A 23,636-nucleotide genomic window follows, 5' to 3' on the forward strand; every position below is an offset into this window, starting at 1 on the left:
ACACATCCCCCCCCAATTCCCCATTCTGTGTCCACATGCGTCCCATCACTCTCGCTCCCCTTATTGTGTCCACATACATTTTTCCCCTCCTTTGCTTCCCATACTGCGTATGCACCCATCCTCCCCATTCTGTGTCTGCTCCAATCCCCTCTCTCACCATACTGTCTGCGTCCATCCCCCCTCGTACATTGCCCCACCATCTCTCATACTGTCCACACCCACCGCCCCCACTTATTATATGGTGTCCGCACCCATCTCTTACTCACTATACTGTTTGCACCCATCCCCCATAATGTTTCCTCATACATGCCCCCATTTAGCCCCTTGCTCCTCATACTGTGCCTCGATATTTCTCCCGCTCCCCATAATGTGCCTGGACATGTCCCTTCCTTGCCCCCCAAACTTCCTCAAATCCTCCCCACCGCCATTACACTTAATCTTCCCATCCCCCACTCTAAATCTCCCCCCACACTAAATGTTCCCTCCGTTACACTAAATCTTTGGTGTCTTCATGTGCACTGGAGCACTTGCCACCGAAACGTGCCTCTGCAGCAGTGGCGAGTGATGCCAGCAGTGTGATATGACCTGATCACGTTGATGTCGCCCTGACCCGGTTTCAATTGTACTAGCGTATGAAAGAGGGAACTGGTGCGCTGCACCATCTCTGAGCCGGCTGTCAAACAACCGGCTCCGAGAACGGCCAGCTCTGTCTGGGGGACGGCAAAATGCAGACACCTCGGTCCACTGCTTAAGGCGACCCAACTGCGTAACTCCCTTCCAGCTAATGCCATACACCTCTGGATGTGAGTACCATCTCCAGGACTAGGTATCTGAGCACCTGGTGTCTGACCTGCAGTGGCCGTAGAGGTGGTTGTACATGTGCTATGTATCTCCATTCATTGCTATGGGAATTTTGAATACAGCTGAGCAATATGAAATCTGCCTGTATTATTTCTTTACTAATTAAATGTTTAAAGGTAATCTGTCATCAAAATAGTTGCTGTCAGGTATGTTTTACTCTGAAACGCTGCTGTGATATTGAAAAGTCATCTGTGGACTATTTGTTTGGCTGACTAGTCTGAGGCGCTCCCCTGCCTGGCTTATCTGTACCCTGTTCCCCATGATTGAAGGGTCTCTGCTTAGGGGAAAGACCTATCAATCAACTGGGGCAGGGAGACCGCATCGGACTAGAAAGCCGAAACATCTACTGCTCAATTCATCAAAGTGTTTTGTGCCAGGAAACAAATTGGACAATATCAAAGTGTTTTTCTGTGAACATTTCATATATCCTTTTCAGAAGGAGCAGACTGTCGATCAGCCTGAGTTTCGCTACGATGAGTTTGGATTCAGAGTAGATAAAGAAGGTGAGAATGTAAAAAAAAAACTTTCTATACTGTATAGGAACTTTCTTTTTTTTACTTTTGCATTACTCGTGTTTTTCTTTGTGGTTATGCGTTGCAGATGGTGCAGAACCGAATTCAAGTAAGTTATTGGGAATTCCACTGACCGAAGATCCCCAGCAGAGATTAAAGTGGCAGGCCCATCTAGAGTTCACCCACAACCACGATGTAGGAGACCTAACCTGGGATAAGATCGATGTAACTCTCCCCCATTCTGACAAGTTGCGCTCCCTTGTGCTGGCTGGAATCCCCCACAGTATGAGACCACAGGTAATCCATGTACAGACGTAGACACACGGCTTACACTGAAAGCCTGAATCTCTTCTAGGCAATTAATACTATATTTATAATATATACACCCTAAAATCTTGTTTGCTTTTGTGGCTGCTGCTTGACATTGAGCATTGGTGCTCAGCTTACTTGTAACCAGGATATCCAAGTCCTTCTCCTGTTCTGTAGTACCATGTGTACTCCCATTTAATGTATAGTACAGACCAAAAGTTTGGACACACCTTCTCATTTAAAGATTTTTCTGTATTTTCATGACTATGAAAATTGTACATTCACACTGAAGGCATCAAAACTATGAATTAACACATGTGGAATTATATACTTAATTTCAGTTGTTTCACACTTTTTTGTTATGTCTTATATTCTAGGTTCTTCAAAATAGCCACCTTTTGCTTTGATGACTGCTTTGCACACTCTTGGCATTCTCTTGATGAGCTCCAAGAGGTAGTCACCGGGAATGGTTTTCACTTCACAGGTGTGCCCTGTCAGGTTTAATAAGTGGGATTTCTTGCCTTATAAATGGTGTTGGGACCATCAGTTGTGTTGTGCAGAAGTCTGGTGGATACACAGCTGATAGTCCTACTGAATAGACTTAGAATTTGTATTATGGCAAGAAAAAAGCAGCTAAGTAAAGAACGAGTGGACATCATTACTTTAAGAAATGAAGCTCAGTCAGTCTGAAAAATTGGGAAAACTTTGAAAGTGTCCCCAACTGCAGTGGCAAAAACCATCAAGCGCTACAAAGAAACTGGCTCACATGAGGACCACCCCAGGAAAGGAAGACCAAGAGTCACATCTGCTTCTGAGGATAAGTTTATCCGAGTCACCAGCCTCAGAAATCGCAGGTTAACAGCAGCTCAGATTAGAGACCAGGTCAATGCCACACAGAGTTCTAGCAGCAGACACATCTCCCCACAACTGTTAAGAGGAGACTTTGTGCAGCAGGCCTTCATGGTAAAATAGCTGCTAGGAAGCCACTGCTAAGGACAGGCAACAAGCAGAAGAGACTTGTTTGGGCTAAAGAACACAAGGAATGGACATTAGACCAGTGAAAATCTTTGGTCTGATGAGTCCAAATTTGAGATCTTTGGTTCCAACCACCGTGTCTTTGTGCGACTCAGAAAAGGTCCCAAACAAAAACGATGATCAAAGAGGCAATGTTTGTTGTTAAAAAACCACAATTTTTATTAAATATACACATATAAAAACATATTACCAAATTTTAGGAAACATGGACACTCACATAAATCACACCGTCCCTAGTGTTGACGCACCGCGCCAAATGACACACAGCTTACTCCCATATTGGGTATTAATGGAAGACAATACTCAAACGGTACAAACATGTATTAAGGATATCGGCTCATAGATGTAATCCAATATGCCGTCCCATTTAATTAACGCTGAAACTATTCTCATAGCCACTATGACCTATATAGGCCAATACACATTGAAAAGGTATAATTATTACCTGTACCTAGATAACGTCACCGCTGTTGTGTCACTCGGCAGCGTGTGTCCGCCCCGACGCGCGTTTCGGACACCTTTTTCAAGGGGCCTAATGTGTGCACATCTATCCTCCATTAAATAATGCCGGGATGCAGCGTGGTACGCCGCAAAACCGGATATAGAATGCCCTCCCCCCGGAAGTGACGCACCTTGTTGCTTGGTCACCAGTGACGCCGGCAGGCGTCGGCGTCAGCACGTAGGCGGAGCTGGAGGCATCCACCACGTCACAAGACGCCGAAGGGCCCGCAGGCGTTGCCAGGAGCAAGAAACATGCGCGTACAAGGGGAGACATAATAAGGCGGAGAATAACCTTAATCCTGCACACATATAAAACATCCGGATACCGTAACCTATATTCCTCCTATTCATTACCGGGCACCACAGAGATTAAAGTGCGTAAAAGACATATACAGAACATTTTGCTAACATAACAAAAAAAGCAAACAAAAATATAAACATGGACATATATCTTAAATAATCCGTTCACAATCAGATGTTTCATTAGCATCAATATATTGTTCATTTACATCCGGTATTTTTAAATTCATTCTGTCCCGGCTCATATTTGCAGAATATATCATGTAACACGTAACTAAATTCTAAAAAAGAAGAAAAAGAAGAAAACAATAATAATGAATAAAACAATGAATAAAAACACATAGAGATGGTGAGAGATATATAAGTGATCATCAACAGACGATAAGGTGGAACTAGAGAAATGGGACATAACTAATATTTTCATTGAGTCCAGATGGATATAATGAACCAATGGTCCATATCCACCTGGACTCCAGTTGGGCCAATCTTTTAGTCATATCACCCCCCCGCAAACCAGCATCGATCATATCTATGCCACGAACTCTAAATAGAGTCCCATCGCATTTATGGTATTGCCTAAAGTGGCGAGGGATCGTTTTTAAAATCTGCACGTCTGTTGCAGTTGCCGCAGCCTCTATGCCAAGCACGTGTTTTCTGACACGTACTTTTAACTGCCTACTAGTCATACCGACGTAGATCTTGCGGCAAGGGCAAACCCCATAATAGATAACATATCTGCTAGTGCAAGTTATCCATTTTTTTATTTTAAATATCCGAGAGCCATCTTCACTCTCAAAATCACGACTCCTCTATATTCACACACGCTACGCAACGGCCACAGGAAGAACATCCCTGTCTCGTTGCCATATGATCTAAAAACGTGTTCTGAGGTTCTCCAGTATAATGACTATAGACCAAGTGGTCGCGCAAATTCCTAGATCTCCTGGCTGTAATTGCAGCTTTTTCTGGTAGAAATTTTGCGATCACTGGGTCCGCCCTCAAGATGTGCCACGACTTTTCCATGATACTCCTCATGCGGGCAAACTGCGAGTGGTAATTCGTCACAAATCTGGCCATACTTTGATCATTCTTAAACTGTTTTTGACCGTATAACAGAGTGTTTCTTGACGCATGCCTAGCCCTATTAAAGGCTTTTTTAATCATGCGGTTACTATACCCACGTTCCCGGAGTCGTATTTTTAAATCCTCTGCCTGAATGAAAAAATCATCATCAGTTGAACACAATCTGCGAAGACGCAGAAATTGCCCAGTAGGTACTGATTGTATCATATGTCCCGGGTGGGATGAAGTCGCGTGCAGCAGCATATTGGTGGAGGTCGGTTTGCGGAAAATATTGGTTTGAACTTCCCCTTTTGCATCCTTGTGTAACAATACATCCAGAAACTCAATCGTCTCAGGATTGTATTTATAAGTAATGTATATATTTAAATCATTACGATTTAAAGAAGTCCTAAAACTTTCCAAATCATCACATGACCCCTGCCAGATCAGTAGTATGTCGTCGATGTACCGCGTCCATGAAAGGACGCGGCACACCGGCGACGACTGATCCGGCAGGGAGAGGTCTCTCTCCCACAGCCCCAGGAACAGGTTAGCATATGCAGGGGCAAAAGAAGCCCCCATAGCTGTTCCCTGGAGCTGCAGGAAGAAAGACCCCTTAAAAGTAAAAAAAAATATGGGTTAAAGTAAACCTCAGAAGTTCAATAACCAATTCCTGGATGTCCAAAGGTGAGCTTGACATACTAAGAAACACCCTAGTAGCTCTGATGCCATCCTCATGTCTGATGCTCGTGTAGAGGGACTCAACGTCCCCCGTCACGAGCACCATATCCTCATCTAGTTGTAGACCATCTACCCGCTTCAGTAGATCCCCAGTATCTTTTTTAGAATTTAGTTACGTGTTACATGATATATTCTGCAAATATGAGCCGGGACAGAATGAATTTAAAAATACCGGATGTAAATGAACAATATATTGATGCTAATGAAACATCTGATTGTGAACGGATTATTTAAGATATATGTCCATGTTTATATTTTTGTTTGCTTTTTTTGTTATGTTAGCAAAATGTTCTGTATATGTATATTACGCACTTTAATCTCTGTGGTGCCCGGTAATGAATAGGAGGAATATAGGTTACGGTATCCGGATGTTTTATATGTGTGCAGGATTAAGGTTATTCTCCGCCTTATTATGTCTCCCCTTGTACGCGCATGTTTCTTGCTCCTGGCAACGCCTGCGGGCCCTTCGGCGTCTTGTGACGTGGTGGATGCCTCCAGCTCCGCCTACGTGCTGGCGCCGACGCCTGCCGGCGTCGCTGGTGACCAAGCAACAAGGCGCGTCACTTCCGGGGGGAGGGCATTCTATATCCGGTTTTGCGGCGTACCACGCTGCATCCCGGCATTATTTAATGGCGGATAGATGTGCACACATTAGGCCCCTTGAAAAAGGTGTCAGAAACGCGCGTCGGGGCGGACGCACGCTGCCGAGTGACACAACAGCGGTGACGTTATCTAGGTACAGGTAATTATACCTTTTCAATGTGTATTGGCCTAAATAGGTCATAGTGGCTATGAGAATAGTTTCAGCGTTAATTAAATGGGACGGCATATTGGATTACATCTATGAGCCGATATCCTTAATACATGTTTGTACCGTTTGAGTATTGTCTTCCATTAATACCCAATATGGGAGTAAGCTGTGTGTCATTTGGCGCGGTGCGTCAACACTAGGGACGGTGTGATTTATGTGAGTGTCAATGTTTCCTAAAATTTGGTAATATGTTTTTATATGTGTATATTTAATAAAAATTGTGGTTTTTTATTAACAAACATTGCCTCTTTGATCATCGTTTTTGTTTGGGTCCTATGTAGTAGTTGATGATGGGCGATATTAATCCTATTTAAACACATGGTTATAACATAAATAACGAATATTTTATTGTACTACCATGGTTTATTGTCATATATATTTGTGGACTCAGAAATGGTGAACGGATGGACTCTACCTGCCTGGTTCCCACCATGAAGCATGGAGGAGGAGATGTGATGGTGTGGGGGTGCTTTGCTGGTGACACTGTTGGGGATTTATTCAAAATTGAAGGCATACTGAACCAGCATGGCTACCACAGCATCTTGCAGCGGCATGCTATTCCATCCAGTTTGCGTTTAGTTGGACCAGCATTTATTTTTCAACAGGACAATGACCCCAAACACACCTCCAGGCTGTGTAAGGGCTATTTGACGAAGAAGGAGAGTGATGGGGTGCTACACCAGATGACCTGGCCTCCACAGTCACCAGACCTGAACCCAATCGAGATGGATTGGGGTGAGCTGGACCGCAGAGTGAAGGCAAAAGGGCCAACAAGTGCTAAGCATCTCTGGGAACTCCTTCAAGATTGTTGGAAGACCATTCCCGGTGACTACCTCTTGAAGCTCATCAAGAGAATGCCAGGAGTGTGCAAAGCAGTCATCAAAGCAAAAGGTGGCTACTTTGAAGAACCTATAATATAAGACATATTTTCAGTTGTTTCACACTTTTTTGTTAAGTATATAATTCCACATGTGCTAATTCATAGTTTTGATGCCTTCAGTGTGAATGTACAATTTTCATAGTCATGAAAATACAGAAAAATCTTTAAATGAGGTGTGTCCAAACTTTTGGTGTGTATACTGTATATGCAGCAATAGGATAGATTTTTTTTTTTTTCTTTTTGGCATTAATGTATTTATAAAAAATTTGGGGACTTATTTAACATATTGCATACATTGAAAGCATTCTGTAATTGCGCAGCTCTGGATGCGACTCTCCGGTGCCTTACAGAAAAAGAGGAATTCAGAGATGACGTACAGAGATATCGTGCGAAACAGCTCCAATGATGAGACTCTAGCTGCTAAACAGGTATGGGGGGCATTAAATCATTGAACTGATGGCTTGTAGACATTTGTTTATAGGCTTTATTGTTACAAAGTATCTATCGTCGATTTTTAATAATATGACCCAATAATGTTACTTAAGACTCGATAACCCCTTAATAACAGATCGGGGTGGGGCAAAGGCTAAAAAAAAGTTAGGAGGTTTACATTTTGCATCTCTGGTTCGATCCTGGATCCATTCATTTTGATTCTCTCAGTTGTGGGTGTTCCTTTGTCATTGTTGGGAAATTACCGCACAGCATGCCATAATGTAAATCATCATCTGCACAGACACCCACATATTTCTGTGCTGCACAGAGCCATTAGCATTGCAAAAAAATAATAATCATTTCTCTGTGAAAATGATTTGCAATGTTAAAGGGATAGTCTTTTTTTTTTTTTTACTTAAATCAATGTATTTTTGGCTAAAAATAATTTTTGGAATTGGGGTTCATTAATAATTCCCCGCTGTTTGCTTTCTATATAGCCCATGTGTTATATTGTCTAATACTGAGAATCAGTCCGTGAGCTCATTCTGACGCCCCAAAGGGAGAGTTTCTAACTTTATCTTTTTATCTTTTTTTATTTTGAACTCCTCTCAGCTGATTTATGACCAGAGACCATATCGAAGTAGAATGTGCAGTGAAACAAAGAGCTGGTAAAAGCCAAACGGTGCAAAATTTTGAATGAAAGCGAATTCCAAAAATGATTTTTAGACCGAAATACATGCATTTAAGTTACAAACAAAAAATGCCCCCAAAGGTGGACAAACCAAATGGCTTTCTATTTTGTGTCCTCCTGATTGTAAATCATTGTCCCAGCAAAGGTCTAAAAACTAATAAATGTTCTTGCCTTGTCTGCAGATTGAGAAGGATCTGCTCCGCACCATGCCCAGCAATGCTTGTTTCTCCAATCTGCAAAGTGTTGGTGTGCCTCGACTGCGAAGGGTGCTGCGTGGCTTGGCATGGTTGTACCCAGATATTGGGTATTGCCAAGGCACAGGCATGGTGAGTTTGACCCGAGAGTTTCGGTTTATTGCCTACATCCTTGTAGGTGAGATGTGTTCCTTCTAACTTTCTGCCCCCTTTGGTTCAGGTGGCTGCATGCTTATTGCTCTTCCTAGAGGAAGAAGATGCTTTCTGGATGATGAGTGCCATCGTAGAAGACTTGGTGCCGGCTTCTTATTTCAGCACCACCCTGATCGGTGTTCAAACGGATCAACGGGTATTAAGGCACCTCATTGTGCAATACCTCCCACGACTGGACAAGCTGCTGCAGGAGCATGATATTGGTGAGTGCCTGAATTGACTCTCATTGTTATCGATGGGAATCGACACTGTACTGTATGTGGTTCATAAGAAAACAAGAATATTCATGTAGTTTCTTGAGGCTATTTTGGCGATGGGGAGCCTCACACGGATTAGCCTCAATGAATGAACCAAGACCGTGCACAAATCCACAGCAGAAATTCATGGACCACCTTTGCATTTCTGTTGCAGATTCTACTTTTCGGCATCACAATCATGTCCTTGCATCATTCTGATATGATCCGAAGCTGGATTAGCACAATGTCTGACTAATGCTGTTATTGATTCAACTACTACTTTTTTATTTCTGACCCATATTGAGCATTGCATTCATCATACACGTTGTCCTGATGCTTTATTGCGGCATCTTCTTACTCTTGTGGATGAATTACCTCCTCCATTGTGTCTGTCTCCCTGCCTGCAGAGCTGTCTCTTATCACTTTGCACTGGTTCCTCACTGCATTTGCCAGCGTGGTCCACATCAAATTGCTGTTACGGATCTGGGATGTCTTTTTCTACCAAGGTTCTCTTGTCCTGTTCCAAAGCACCCTCGGCATGCTGAAACTTAAGGTAAATTTGGCTTATGAAGAATATTTTGGCTACATCTTCTGTGTTGCACTTTAGTGGGACGGTGTGTAAATGTGGCTAATATATGCTTTGTTGTAGAGGATGTTCGTGTAGCATTAAAGTATTTTGAGCATAGGTGAATAATGTCTTAATTGCTAGGAGTCCCACCACACCACTGGAACCCCACTGATCATTAGAATATGGTCCTCATCCCCTATTCTTCCTGACTTCCTCCAGTAATGAGCAGAGCAATATGTTCAAACATGTGCAGTGCTCCTCCATTCATTGACTATTGGACTGCTACTGGTAACTCGTCCAAACATTGGGGGGCCCCCAGTGATCAGACATCGATCACCTATAATAGGGATAGGCAATTATAGTCATTATTAAAGAGGGCCTTTCACCAGGGCAAAAGTAACAAGTGATTGTTCTTATTGTACATATTTTTATGGCCTTTTTCCAAAGGTGTGTGGCTCACCGGGATCCTTGACTGGGGGGGTCGTTGTTCACAGAGATCCTTGGATGGGAGTGTCGTGGTTCGACAGAATCCTTGGTGGGCTGGGGGGGTCGTCGCTCACCGGGAACCGTGAGGCAAGGGTCATGGCTCATTGGGAACCTTGGGGGCGGGGTGTTGGGGCTCACCGGGAACCGTAGAGGGGGTGTCGTGGCTCACCGGGAACCTTGGGGTGGGGAGAGGGTGTTGTGTCTCTCCGGGAACCTTGGGTGGGGATGGGGGGTCATGGCTCATTGGGATGTTTGGGGGCATGGCTTTTTGGTTACTCTGCATTATTATCCTTTTAGCCACGCCCCTTGTGAAGACCATAAAAAATTGCACTAAATTAAAGGAAAAAAAGATTCATTTGGAGCCGTGTGGCAGATTAAAAAAAAAAAAAAACACAACAGGAGCAGCGAGACTAAAATAAGAGTAAAAACTGGCCACTATTGACCGGGTTACTGGTCTTCTTTAAACACCATGTTCTCATAATAATTACTTGTCATTTGTGCTGTTGTATTGATTGCAGAATGAAGACCAACCTTTCTTAAGTTGATAGCCATGTTATAGTCTCCTCTGTAAGTGTACAAGCTAGAAACACTGTAACGTCATTATTTTTTTCTGCCTTCAGGAGGAAGAGCTCATCCAGTCTGAAAACTCTGCTGCGATCTTTAACACTCTGTCGGACATTCCTACCCATATTGAGGATGCAGATGTTCTGCTGCGGGAAGCCATGATGATTGCAGGAACTCTCACGGAAGTTATGATTGAGGCTCAGCGACGCAAACATCTGGCTTATCTCATTGCAGACCAGGGCCAGCTGATTAATTCCACCGCGGCTGTGACCAACCTCTCTAAGGTGAGGGGCGAGATGCCGTGCAAATTGTAAGTGCAAGTTTTGTGGAATAGAAATGTTTACATGGAAAATTTATAGTGCATGGTGACAACTGTAATGTTGGGTGGGGGATAAAAAGTGGTCTGGGGAATTGGTTGTTTTTAATTTGCAAAATCTTACTCAAAATTGGAGGCAAAGTCCATTTTTAAACGTGAATTTCAAATTCCAAAACGTATCACTTGTCCAGTGGACAGGTGATATTTGTATGCTCTCTGGGTGGCTCACCGATTTCCAGAATTGGGGGCTTAATCCCTTGTTTCTTCGTTGACTGTTAGACCACGGCCAGGAGAAGTTGAACAACAGGTTGTGCATTCACGCTGCAGCTTCATTCATTGTCCATGTGAATAATTATAGTATAGCTCATATATCTTCATCAGAACATGGGCGATCAATCAGTGCCAAGTCGGGGGGTCCCAACGCCTAGAAAGTGGAGACTGAAATACCGCTGTACTAGAGTTAATTAAAATTGACAATCTGGGTTGCCAACCTTCCAGAATTTCCAAGGCAGCCAGTAAAAAGATGGCACATTTTTGTCCTCTCCACTAAAAAAAATGTAAGAAAGTTATAGAGATTATTTTGTCTGTAATTATCATTTTACAGTGATTTTGGATGATGTTTTCATATCAGAATTGTGGTCTGTAGACATGGATCACTTATAAACCATATTTATTAATTCTGTTTCCCAATGTGTCCATAAAAAAATATTGTCAGTCCGTGATTTTTTTAATAAACTGTCTAGAAAAAATTTAAAGGCGAGTTGCCAACACTGTAGACAACACCTGATCATTTAAAGAGGACCCGTTACCAGCTGAACAGTAGCCAGATTCTTATCTTATTCTCACCTCCCTTATGGCTATTCCGGTTGTTGCTATTTTGAAATTTACCATACAGTTCCAGAGATATTGATTGACCTTTTATTTTTTATGGTCTTCTCCAAGGAGGCATGGCTCACAGGATCCTCAGGGGCGTGTCACTGTGATGCTCTGCATTAGTAACCAGTGAGACATACCCCCTAATAAAGACCTTAAAAATTAGCAATAAATAAAAAGACCTTTTTTTAGAAGGGTTGTCCTGTTACACTGACCCTTTATCGATGATGATTTTAGAATGAAACTTTAAAAAAGTAAATTACATGTATAATATCCTTACTGCCAGGGGCGTGCAATACGGCATTTTGCTACGATTTTGCTCACATTTTGTGATATGTTTTCTAAAGGCTGGAGGCCACTTATATTTTTCTAATTGTATCCCATTAGTAAAATCGCTAATGAACAGTTCATTATACTCTCACATTTGTTACCTTAGGGATAATACTTGTGTGTCCTTGGCTGCACACAGGTTGTGTAACACAATATATGACATTGTTCAGTGTTACCCTGAGGTCATTTGATTTTCCTCTCCTTGCAGTATGCTGTATACAGCACTGGCAGGAATGTATTTGTTCCGCTGATTGCTCATGCAGGATCACTGACTTCCTGGGCTATGTGCAGTCGGTGGCTACATTTGATACAATGGCTTTTTAGAGTGGTTAGAACATAATGACTTCTTTCTTTATGTCTTCAGATTATGAGAAGGCAAAGTCAGCGCAGGAAGTCTGGAATCACAACCCTTTTATTTGGTAGGTATTTTTTTCACATGTAATTGAGATTATTCATGCAGCCAGTATCTTTAGGTCTCTATCCATCTGCATGATCTCCAGTTGCCACTGGGAGCTCCTCCTTGATTTTTCCCATCCCCACTGAATTTCCATCCCTGTCTCTAAAATGGAGCTTTTATTGTCCTCCAATTCCCCCGTCACATAATTCAATCGGCAGCTCGTCCTAGGCACGTGTCAGGGCAGGCTGCAGGCTGAAGAAACACAGCTAAGGTTGTATGATGATTCAATGTTTGAATAAGCCATATACTTTTTTCACAGGTGACGATGACTTTGAGGCCCTAAAAGCCAAGAATATCAAGCAGACAGCACTGGTGGCAGATTTGAGAGAAGCCATCTTGCAAGTCGCTCGTCACTTCCAATGCTCTGACCCTAAAAACTGTAATATTGTGAGTCTAATTATCATGCCTTCTTGCCAATAAGATTCATAGAATTTTCTTTTAAATGGGTTTTCCCACCCCTTCCTTTTAATTAACATATAGCCCAAGTGTGGTATAAAAAAAATAGTACATAGACAAACATGGATCTGACCTTGATGCTGTTACATCTCGCTCGCTGGGTCCCCCTCATGTTTCCTCTTCTCATCCAGTCTGATTGGCATGTGTGGACTGCTGCTAATCCGTGGCTAGAGCAGTGAGTGGCTCATAGCAATCATGAGCTAACCAGGCCAAAAGTGGACATTGGGAAGCGGGCTGAACGAGTAGAAGGGTATCCATTGATGAGTATGCCCTATTTAATTTTTTTTAAAGCACATTCATGACCTATATTAAAAATGTTTTCCGAACTCTAAAATTGTATGCAAATAGTTTACATCCGGTAGCTGAAACGTCTGTGTATGCCAACCTCTCATACAGCCACTTGCCAATGCTGTTAATGTCCTTCGTGTGTGGCATCCCATAACTGAACATGGAGTTATCTACATTGTCCCCTCACGCTTCCTGTCTGTGATGGTATTGTGTTTCTCATGCTGGGCAGCAGCATTGTCCACAATATAGTGAGCTGTAGAGCAGTCTCTCAGTAGCAGATCTGTGTGAAGATGATGAGAAATTACTGCATTAATTAACTCTTGTACTAGAAGGGCATCCAGCCAGCTATATTAAGGCAATGTTTGCTTGATAGAAGAATCATAACACATGGTAATCTCACATACAGAAAGCTCCGGCAGCATTAAACTGATCACCTGTACAAGATATTCAATGTTTAAAAAAATTATTGTTTCTCCATCGCCACATTGGGGGGACCCACGGACCTGTGTCCCCCAATTAGTGGCTCGGAGTAAAGGATTTTACGGTGAGTACACAAAAATCCCTATTTCTGAGCTTTACTGACATCATCATTCAGAAAATTATCTTGTTTGTTCCGTAATCTTGGAAACCCTCTTTTAACCTACATTGGTACAACTCTTAACATGTCTGTTTTACTAAGTATTTAGATTCACCATGAAATAACACTTCTGGAGCATATGTTCTTAAAACACCTGCATTTTGTGGTTCCTCTGTTATTGTACTTAATTGGGTGGGTTGTTGGTTTCCTGAAAACATGAAGCAGCAGAAGGGCTCTGCCAAGCGCTCTTCATCTCTGATACAGAAGATCGGCTTATTAGATTAGTCTATCAATCAATTACATCTTCAGTTTCAAAGGAGAGCAGCATTTGGCTTGGTGCTTCTGCTCCTTCCCTGCACCCATTGGTAGCAGATCCCTACTAAACAAAACTTATGACATGTCTCTGTGTTGTCAAAAGATTTGTAAAAGTGCAGGAACTCTAATAATTAGGACTAAAATCAACAATTGGGCGTTACCATTCCATGAAATGTGTGCCCCACACATTTTGTCATTGGAAGGTCTGATTGGACAGTGTCAGCCAATGCATGGTCACACCCCCAACTAATAACACCCAGTTGTCAATTTATTAAATGGAACCTGTCACCCCCAAAATCGAAGGTGAGCTAAGCCCACCAGCATCAGAGGCTTATCTACAGCATTCTGTAATGGTGTAGATAAGCCCCCGATGTATCCTGAAAGATGAGAAAAAGAGGTTAGATTACACTCACCCAGGGGCGGTCCCGCTGCAGTCTGGATCGATGGGTGTCGAGGTCCGGTCCCATCTTCTTACGATGACGTCCTCTTATTGTTTTCACGCTCCGGCGCAGGCGTACTTTGTCTGCCCTGTTGAGGGCAGAGCAAAGTACTGCAGTGTGCAGGCGCCGGGCCTCTCTGGCCTCTCTAACCTCTTTTTCTAATCTTTCAGGATATATCGGGGGCTTATCTACAGCATTACAGAATACTATAGATAAGCCCCTGATGCTGGTGGGCTTAGCTCACCTTCGATTTTGGGGGTGACAGGTTCCCTTTACTACAATTCTAGGAGGGACTATCCAGGATTGATATTTCACGGAGATTACAAAGAGGACAGAATTGGTGACAGATTTTCTTTTTTATGTTAATATTTAAACCAAATTTTGAGTTTTATGCATAGTTTAATTCGCACACGCTAGTTATTATGCGCAGACCTAACCGCTTAAAGGGTTATTCCCAAAATCTTAAATTATACTTTATCCATAGTAACTTACTGTTAACTGATATAGTTAACTTATTGATTAGTTTGCGAACTCTCAGTAATCAGCAAGTTATTCACTATCCTTTGGATTTGAATCTTGGAATAATCCCTTGGAATAATCCCCCCCACGTGATCCGCCGTAATGCAGTGAGAACGTTGACTTGTATAGCTGTACAGGGCCTGGTGGAAAGACAATACTTCCCATAAAATGAAAACCACTGCAGTGATCTGTTCAAACAACACAACATCAAGGACTGCTGAGAGATTTCCACTCTGAGGCTTGTAGAATGCTGAATGCAGCTCTAGAGTATATTACAGACTGTAGAAAAGTGTCAGCGATATACAGGGTGATTCACTCGCTACTTTACCTGCAAAAATTGCTGTAACTTCTAAAAGAGACGGTCGAGCGTACTGAAATTTGGGCTGTACATACCTTGGTTCATGAGAAACTGATGTTTCAAAGCAGGTGTTGAAAATGTCCACTGTTCACATGCAAGCGCACCTGGTTGCATATTGTAGGATGTATTCCGCAGGAGGTCTGGGGTCATAGCCTGAATTTCTCCCTGTATGTTCTCTCGGAGTGCCTGCGTTGTTTGTGGCTTGTTAATGTACACCCGAACCTTCAAATGGCCCCAAAGGGAAAAATCCAGCAATAATGAATTATTTTCTCTTGATCGGGCCCTTTAGATATTATACTCTTTCTTGGTTATGTCTGTTTATGAGATCCATGAATTAGACAAGTTCTGGTCGTATGATAACCTGTGGGACCCCCGCTGTTGCTGAGACTCATTACTACTACTATACAAATATGGTAGAAAGAACAGAATATAATGCACCATGAATGTCAGATGTACATGTCATCATCATCACAGCATCATCACTAATCGGCCCCTATCATTTTAGGACCTGACACCTGATTACAGCATGGAGAGCCACCAGAGGGACCACGAGAATTACGTGTCGTGCTCACGAAGCAGGCGCCGTAGAGCAAAGGCTCTCCTAGACTTCGAGCGTCACGATGATGACGAGCTTGGCTTTCGCAAGAATGACATCATCACGGTATAACAATTGGGCAGATGAAGGGGCACATGTATAGGGGGTTTACAAGTAACAAGAATAAAGTCAGTGATTGCATTATTTTGATTATTATTTTAGATAATTTCCCAGAAAGATGAACACTGTTGGGTTGGAGAATTAAATGGACTCCGAGGTAAGCGTCAAAGCAAATAATGACTTTCTGATTTATAATGTTCATCATCTTACCTGTGTGTTTTTTGTTTGTTTTTTTTTATTAACAAAATCTTTTAGGCTGGTTCCCGGCAAAGTTTGTGGAGATTCTTGACGAAAGGAGTAAAGAGGTTAGTGCACTGCATCCTGATAGCAGCTAGAATGGAGTAAAAAATGAATGTATGTATAAAAAAATAATATAGATGGACAGGATAGAGTTTAGTCATATTGTACTGCTTGTAACATAACATCTTAATGGCTTCCGGACCACCCATATACACAGCTCAAAAAAAATAAAGGGAACACTAAAATACCATATCCTAGATATCTCTGAATGAAATATTCCAGTTGCAAATTTTTATTCATTGCATAGTGGAATATGTTCAGAACAATAAAACATAACAATTATCAATGTAAATCAAAATGAATATCCCATGGAGGTCTGGATTTGGAATGATACTCAAAATCAAAGTGGAAAATCAAATTACTGGCTGATCCAACTTAAGTGGAAATGCCTCATGACAAGGAAAAGATGCTCAGTATTGTGTGTGGCCTCCACGTGCCTATATGACCTCTCTACTGTACTACGCCTGGGCATGCTCCTGATGTGGCGGCGGATGGTCTCCTGAGGGATCTCCTCCCAGACCTGGACTAAAGCATTTGCCAACTCCTGGACAGTCTGTGGTGCAACGTGACATTGATGGATTAAGCAAGACATGATGTCCCAGATGTGTTCAATCGGATTCAGGTCTGGGGAAAGGGCAGGCCAGTCCATAGCTTTAATGCCTTCATCTTGCAGGAACTGCTGACACTCCAGCCACATGAGGTCTGGCATTGTCCTGCATTAGGAGGAACCCAGGGTCAACCGCGCCAGCATATGGTCTCACAATGAGTCTAAGGATCTCATCTTGGTACTTAATGGCAGTCAGGCTACCTCTGGCGAGCACATGGAGGACTGTGTGGCCCTCCAAAGAAATGCTACCCCACACCATTACTGACCCACTGCCAAACCGGTCATGCTGAAGGATGTTGCTGGCAGCAGATCGCTCTCCAAGGCATCTCCAGACTCTGTCACGTCTGTCACATGTCCTCCGTGTGAACCTGCTGTCATCTGTGAAGAGCACAGGGCGCCAGTGGTCAATTTGCCGATCCTGGTGTTCTGTGGCAAATGCCAAGCCTCCTGCACGGTGTTGGGCTGTGAGCACAACCCCCATCTGTGGACGTCGGGCACTCAGACCATCCTCATGGAGTCGGTTTCTAACCGTTTGTGCAGACACATGCACATTTGTGGCCTGCTGGAGGTCATTTTGCAGGGCTCTGGCAGTGCTCCTTCTGTTCCTCCTTGCACAAAGGCGGAGGTAGTGGTCCTCCTGCTGGGTTGTTGCCCTACTACGGCCTCCTCCATGTCTCGTGGTGTACTGGCCTGTCTCCTGGTAGCACCTCCAGCCTCTGGACATTACGCTGACAGACACAGAAAACCTTGCCACAGCTCGCATTGTTGTGCCATCCTGGATGAGCTGCACTACCTGAGCCACTTGTGTGGGTTGTAGAGTCCGTCTCATGCTACCACGAGTGTGAAAGCACAACCAACATTCAAAAGTGACCAAAACATCAGCCAGAAAGCGTTGGTACTGAGATGTGGTCTGTGGTCCCCACCTGCAAAACCACTCCTTTATTGAGGCTGTCTTGATAATTGCCAATAATTTCCATCTGTTTTCTATTCCATTTGCACAACAGCATGTGAAACTGATTGTCAAACAGTGTTGCTTCAGTGGACAGTTTGATTTCACAGAAGTTTGATTTACTTGGAGTTATATTCTGTTGCTTAAGTGTTCCCTTTATTTTTTTGAGCAGTGTACTTTAAATGTCCAAGCGGACCAGCTCCAACTCTGCAGTAATGTTATAAAATGTCTCTGCACTTCATGTAGCTGCCGGAGATGGGATCCGGCTGTCCCTGACAGCCCCCATAGAGACAGTACAAAACAAGCACTATGTGCACAGTAATAGGAAGCACTGACTGCGCTTCCTACTACATACACAGCAGTCCTGTCATGTGTATAGGGAGGGAGCAGGAGCTGCTGTGTCAGAAGAGACCCATTTCAGCTCTGCTGTTCAGCCAGGAGGTTGCATTTCCACTGTAACTGGGGCCCCAGTTACAAAGGAAATAAGATGAAAATAAAATATTTAAATGCCCCCTAAAAAGATTTTTTAATAACCTTACAATGGGTACAATATGAAAAATAAATTAAGAAATAACAGGTAAAAAATTTTTTTAATTAATACTAAAAAAAATCCTACAATTTGTTACATAATGGAGAACAAATTTCTAAATGTATTTTAATGCTTCTTTGTGGTCATTAAGAAATGTGAAAAAAAAATTTGTTTCCATTATTTCTCCACCGATATCAGTAAAAAAAAAAAAGAGAGAATATGACAGTCATCTAAAAAATGACGCCTCATGTATCATGAAAAAAGATGCAAAAACTGCTTGACTATCCAAACGAGAAACATTTTTATAGTTTTTTTTTTTTTTTTTTTTAAACCGCATCTACGGAAAAAACAAAAATGTGCCTGGTCAGGAACAAGGGTAAATGGCCCGGTCATCAACTGGTTAAACGGATTGTCACATGCAGCAGGTACCAGCCTAAATTTTTATAGGCGATACTCACACTATATGGGAATAATTTTGAATTTGGTACATCAGATTCATTCAATTACAAAAATATACTGACTTTGTTAATAAATAACTAGGAGCGACAACCCCTATGCCTTTATCTATTATTATTATACAGGGGCTCCTATTTTGCCAAATGTAAGACCTCATTGTATTAAGTGGATGGTCATTAATCTGAATAGCTGCCATGTAATAGAACATTTCCACCAAAAATGGCTGTTTACAAGAGGTGCCACAACCCAGGTAATCAGATGGTCATCCTACCATTTAGATGAGGCCACCCCTTTGGATGAATGGCCATTGCCTATACAGCATTATCGGCAGTGTTATCCATTAGTAGTAGTTTTTAAAATGTTTTGTGATGCTTAAGTTTTAAAGGGAACCTGTCAGCAGATTTTGCCGCTATAAGATGCAGCCACTACCTTTCAGGGCTTATCCACAGCATTCTATAATGTTGCAGATAAGCCCCCGGTCCGACCTGCAAGATAAGAAAAATAAGTTATATTATACTCACCCAGGAGGGCGGTCCGGTCCGATGGGTGTTGCAGGTCTGCATCCGGCGCCTCCCATCTTCTTGCAACGCCGCCCTCCTGCTTCTTCATCGCTCCCCAGCATCGGCACTCCTGCGCAGGCGTACTTCTCTGCCCTGTTGAGCATAGAGCAAAGTACTGCAGTGCGCAGGTGCTGGGCCTGTCTGACCTTTCTCATCACCTGTGCACTGCAGTACTTAACTCTGCCCTCATCACGGCAGAGAAGTACGCCTGCGCAGGAGCGCCGATGCTGGGGAGCAAGGAAGAAGCAGGAGAGCGGCATCGCAAGAAGATGGGAGGCGCCAGACCTGTGACACCCATCAGACTGGACCGTTCTCCCGAGTGAGTATAATAAAACGTATTTTTCTTATCTTGCAGGTCTGGAGTCACATCTACAGCATTATAGAATGCTGTGGATAAGCCCTGAAAGGCCGTGGCCGCATCTTATAGCAGCAAAATCTACTGACAGGTTCCCTTTAAAGTTAATTAACAGTATATCACTCTGCAGTAATACTACGCCCCTAGTAGAATGAACTGGTCACTGAGTCATTTGTTTCTTATATATATATTTTTGTTCTGACACAGTATTCTATTGCTGGTGATGACTCTGTCACAGAGGGGGTCACTGACTTGGTTCGAGGAACTTTATGTCCTGGTATTAAGGCAATATTTGAGCATGGACTGAAGAAACCATCTCTGTTAGGAGGTCCCTGTCATCCTTGGCTTTTTATTGAGGAGGTAAGCGGTTCTCACACAATCTGTAGTACATATATTGCAGTTATGACTAACAAGAAGGAAACACTGCCAGGGCACTCGTTAGTCTTTTTATTATTATTATTATTATTATTTGCAATGCAAAGTTTAATGTTAATCTTCTTGTATATGTTATTTGGTAGCCATTGAAAGAGGACCTTTCACCAAGTCTAAAGTGTCCAGTTTTTGATTTAATTTATTCCTTCTTCCCCCTTGAGTATTCCTTTTTATTTTTAAATCCACCATAGGGTTCCAAGATATGGACGCTTTTTCTTTAGTGATAGTTATTATGGTCTTTCCAAGGCGGTGTAGCTCACAGGATCCTCTGGGGCGTGTCTTTAGAATGCTCTACACTCCTCCCCTGTGAGCCACACCTTCTTGGAAAAGAATATAGAAAGGCGCACTAAATAAAAAGGCCTGTATTTCTGGAATGGTATGGCGTATCTAAAAATTATATGAATACTCAGGAAAGCAACAGGAATAAAATAAGGGAAAGACTGGCCACTTTTGACCTGGTCACAGGTTTTTTTAAAATAAGAGTTTAATGCAATATGGTACAATGTGGAAATGGTGTTTCATATATACAATGGTGTTCAAAAGTCCTGTATAGGCGTGAAGAAAACTATATGTTTCATACTTCTGCATCTCTACAGTGAAACTGGTGGGACATATATGTTTTTGTAATCCCTCATTGTATGCCATACTCATTTTTGAATGTCCCAAGTGTATAAATTGTTATGGTATGCGCATTTCTGATAATTTTTTTACAGCATAACCATACCTACACCAGTACAGTGTGTAGAATGGTGAACAGGTTTCTAAGTTCATTAACTTCCAATGCAAGTTCACACAGACTTAAATTTAACTTTTTTAAGATTTATTATTTTTTATTTAATTCAGAGTCCTGAAAAGGGCCTTTAGTGCATCTTTAGCTTCTAATACTTTATTGGCCAGCTTTTGCTCTTGAGCACCAGCTTGCATCTCTGTGGCATTGAGTGAACAAGCTTCTGCAGATGTTCACGAGTGATGATGTGGTTCCAGGCCTGTATCAGAGCCTCAATCAACTCACTCTTGGTCCTTGGCTGTTTTCTAGATATCCCTAATGATACCTTGTGCCACAAATTTTCAATTGGATTGAGGTCCGGGGACTGAGCTGGCCAGTCAATAGTAGCCACCTTGTTCTTTTTTTTTTTCCATTCCGTTACTGTCTTAGCTCTGTGACAAGGAGCATTATCATCCTGGAAGATGTAATCCCCTGAAAAGAGGTGTTGAGCAGAAGGAAGCATTTTCTTATTAAGGATGTCTATGTATTTTTTTGCATTAACCATACCCTCCACAATATGAAGCCTTCCAACACCATTGGCTGCCATACAGCCCCAGACCATTACTTTCATCGGATGTTTCACAGAGAAGCTCAAACACTCTGGCTTGTACTCTTCATGTGGGAACCTTCTCAATTAAGACTTGCCATCATTTCCTAAAATGCAAAAAGTGCTTTCATCACTAAATAGCACTTTTTCCCACTCCTCCTTCCTCCAGTTTAAATATTTCAATGCCCACAGTTTTTTCCTTTGTCTTTGTATGGCTGTCATCAATGGCTTCTTTCGGGCCTTGCACCCTCTCAATCCTGCTTCCAAACATCTCTTCCTAACAGTTGATGTTGCTACCTCAATATTGCACTTTTCTTGCCATTCTCGCAGAAGCTGAGGAGAGGTGAGCTTTCGATTGGCAAGGGATGTTCTTATCAGTACTCTATCCTCCCTTTTAGTTGACTTTCTGGGCCGACCAGATCTGGGCCTGTCCTGGGTAATTCCAAGCTGCTTATGTTTCTGCAAAATTCTTACAACTGTACTCTGATTACAGCCGACCTTCCTTGCGATCTGGGGGCCAGTATAACCCTCTTCATGTAGCACCACAACTCGCACACGATCCTCCGCTGACAAAAATCTGAAGGCTCCCGTCATAAAACTCTACAGTATGATTCAGCTAGATAGACCAACAGATAAAACAAACAAACAAAGCAGCAGATGTGATGTAATGTGATTGGCTGCCATATCCAGGTTATGATTGGTCACAAGAACCTCATCTGTGATTGGCTAATTTTGGATCTGAAGCTGTACAATATTTAGTTGTGCTTTCAATTCCCATATTGTTGCAATAATATCAGGCAAAACTACTTCAAAAGCTAAAAATATTACAGAAAGAGAATGCAAAATTGTATTCTGAACAAAACCATATATAATATGTCATATTAGCATCGAAGATATTCGACAGAAAACATTTAAAACTTGAAAAATCAATTTATCCTATACCTATGCAGGACTTTTGAACACCACTGTATATTCACCGCAGACTTACAAGGTACATTTCTTAATCTACACTATGGATGTGCATTAAAAGGGTTTTCTTGGATTTTAAAGGGAAGCTGAGTGCTGCCCAAGCCCCCCCTACACCTCCACCATTAGTGTATTGCACCCTTTTCATACATTCTAATAAGCTGCTTTTTGTTGCTTGGTGATCAGTAAATAAATGTAATATTAAGTAGAAACTCTGCGCTCACGCTATGTAAGTGAGTGGATGGTGGGTGTCCGATTTCACCGCCACCATTTTGGACATGTGTAGTGCACTGATGAAGCCGGAAAAACCCAACTTCCCAAGGAGTCAGAACGTCGCGAGCATGTGCGAGATGTGCAAGGAGTTGGTGGTGATGTCACTCTTGCAAATCATATCAATCACCGTCACAAGCGAGTGATAATTTGATTTGAGGGAGAATTACTTTTGGGAAATCAACGCCCCCCACCTACCTGAAATAGTTACTCACAGATTGCACAGCCCAAATGCAGGGTTTAAAGATAATTTTACCTTTTATATAGCATTTGTAGAGCAACACAAAGGGGCTTATTAAAATGTAGGGAAAGGGTACAATATAGGGTGATGGTTTGGGGGGGGCTAGGGCAGCTGTCAGGTCATCTATAGTAAAGGGAGCTTATCATTTGTCTCCCAGAGAAGTGAATAGGAGAGATCATTTAGTACACAATGTATGAAGCAGTGCCACCTCCAGTGCATCACAGTACCTTCAACCAGCTAATCGGTGGGGTTGGCGGAAGTCGGCCCCGCACCAATCCAATCCACCCCTGCCGACCTATCCTGAGGATTGCCTATTGATAATAAGGTCCTTTTTCATAGTTATATAAAGTATTTGTACATTTTAAGCCTCTTTATTTTAACACCATTGGGATTACTAATTGGTGTTTATTAGTGTCTTCATCATTCTTTTCCTGAAGGCTGCCAGTCGGGAAGTGGAGAGAGACTTTGATTCAGTATATTCACGCCTTGTTCTCTGCAAAACCTACAGGTAATATGATCAAGACTGCAATATTTTCCTCTATTAGACCCTTATAAGAAAGTAGCCAATTTTGGCCTTCAGGACACAGTAGTTAAAATTGTCCCTTCTGGGAGCTGTGATTGCTAGTTTTTAGCAGAATGAGTTGACCTTTTCAATGATGCCCTTTTGGAGTACTTGAC

At 42.4% G+C, this 23,636-nt stretch overlaps 1 protein-coding gene across 3 annotated transcripts in view; it reads left to right on the forward strand.

The window, feature by feature from the left end:
- Positions 1-23,636, forward strand: part of SGSM3 (small G protein signaling modulator 3) — a 51,848-nt gene that overhangs the window by 22,417 nt on the left and 5,795 nt on the right. For all 3 annotated transcript variants that reach the window (XM_077277353.1, XM_077277355.1, XM_077277354.1), the window contains exons 4-17: positions 1,298-1,364; positions 1,462-1,670; positions 7,333-7,440; positions 8,318-8,461; positions 8,550-8,745; positions 9,186-9,331; positions 10,453-10,680; positions 12,280-12,334; positions 12,632-12,759; positions 15,831-15,986; positions 16,083-16,137; positions 16,236-16,285; positions 19,944-20,096; positions 23,396-23,466. In XM_077277353.1, the coding sequence (XP_077133468.1) occupies positions 1,298-1,364; positions 1,462-1,670; positions 7,333-7,440; positions 8,318-8,461; positions 8,550-8,745; positions 9,186-9,331; positions 10,453-10,680; positions 12,280-12,334; positions 12,632-12,759; positions 15,831-15,986; positions 16,083-16,137; positions 16,236-16,285; positions 19,944-20,096; positions 23,396-23,466 (1,766 nt within the window). The remainder of the gene's footprint in view (positions 1-1,297; positions 1,365-1,461; positions 1,671-7,332; positions 7,441-8,317; positions 8,462-8,549; positions 8,746-9,185; positions 9,332-10,452; positions 10,681-12,279; positions 12,335-12,631; positions 12,760-15,830; positions 15,987-16,082; positions 16,138-16,235; positions 16,286-19,943; positions 20,097-23,395; positions 23,467-23,636) is intronic.

Source organism: Ranitomeya variabilis, chromosome 8 (genome assembly GCF_051348905.1).
Source record: "Ranitomeya variabilis isolate aRanVar5 chromosome 8, aRanVar5.hap1, whole genome shotgun sequence".
In the NCBI taxonomy this organism is placed as follows: domain Eukaryota; kingdom Metazoa; phylum Chordata; class Amphibia; order Anura; family Dendrobatidae; genus Ranitomeya; species Ranitomeya variabilis.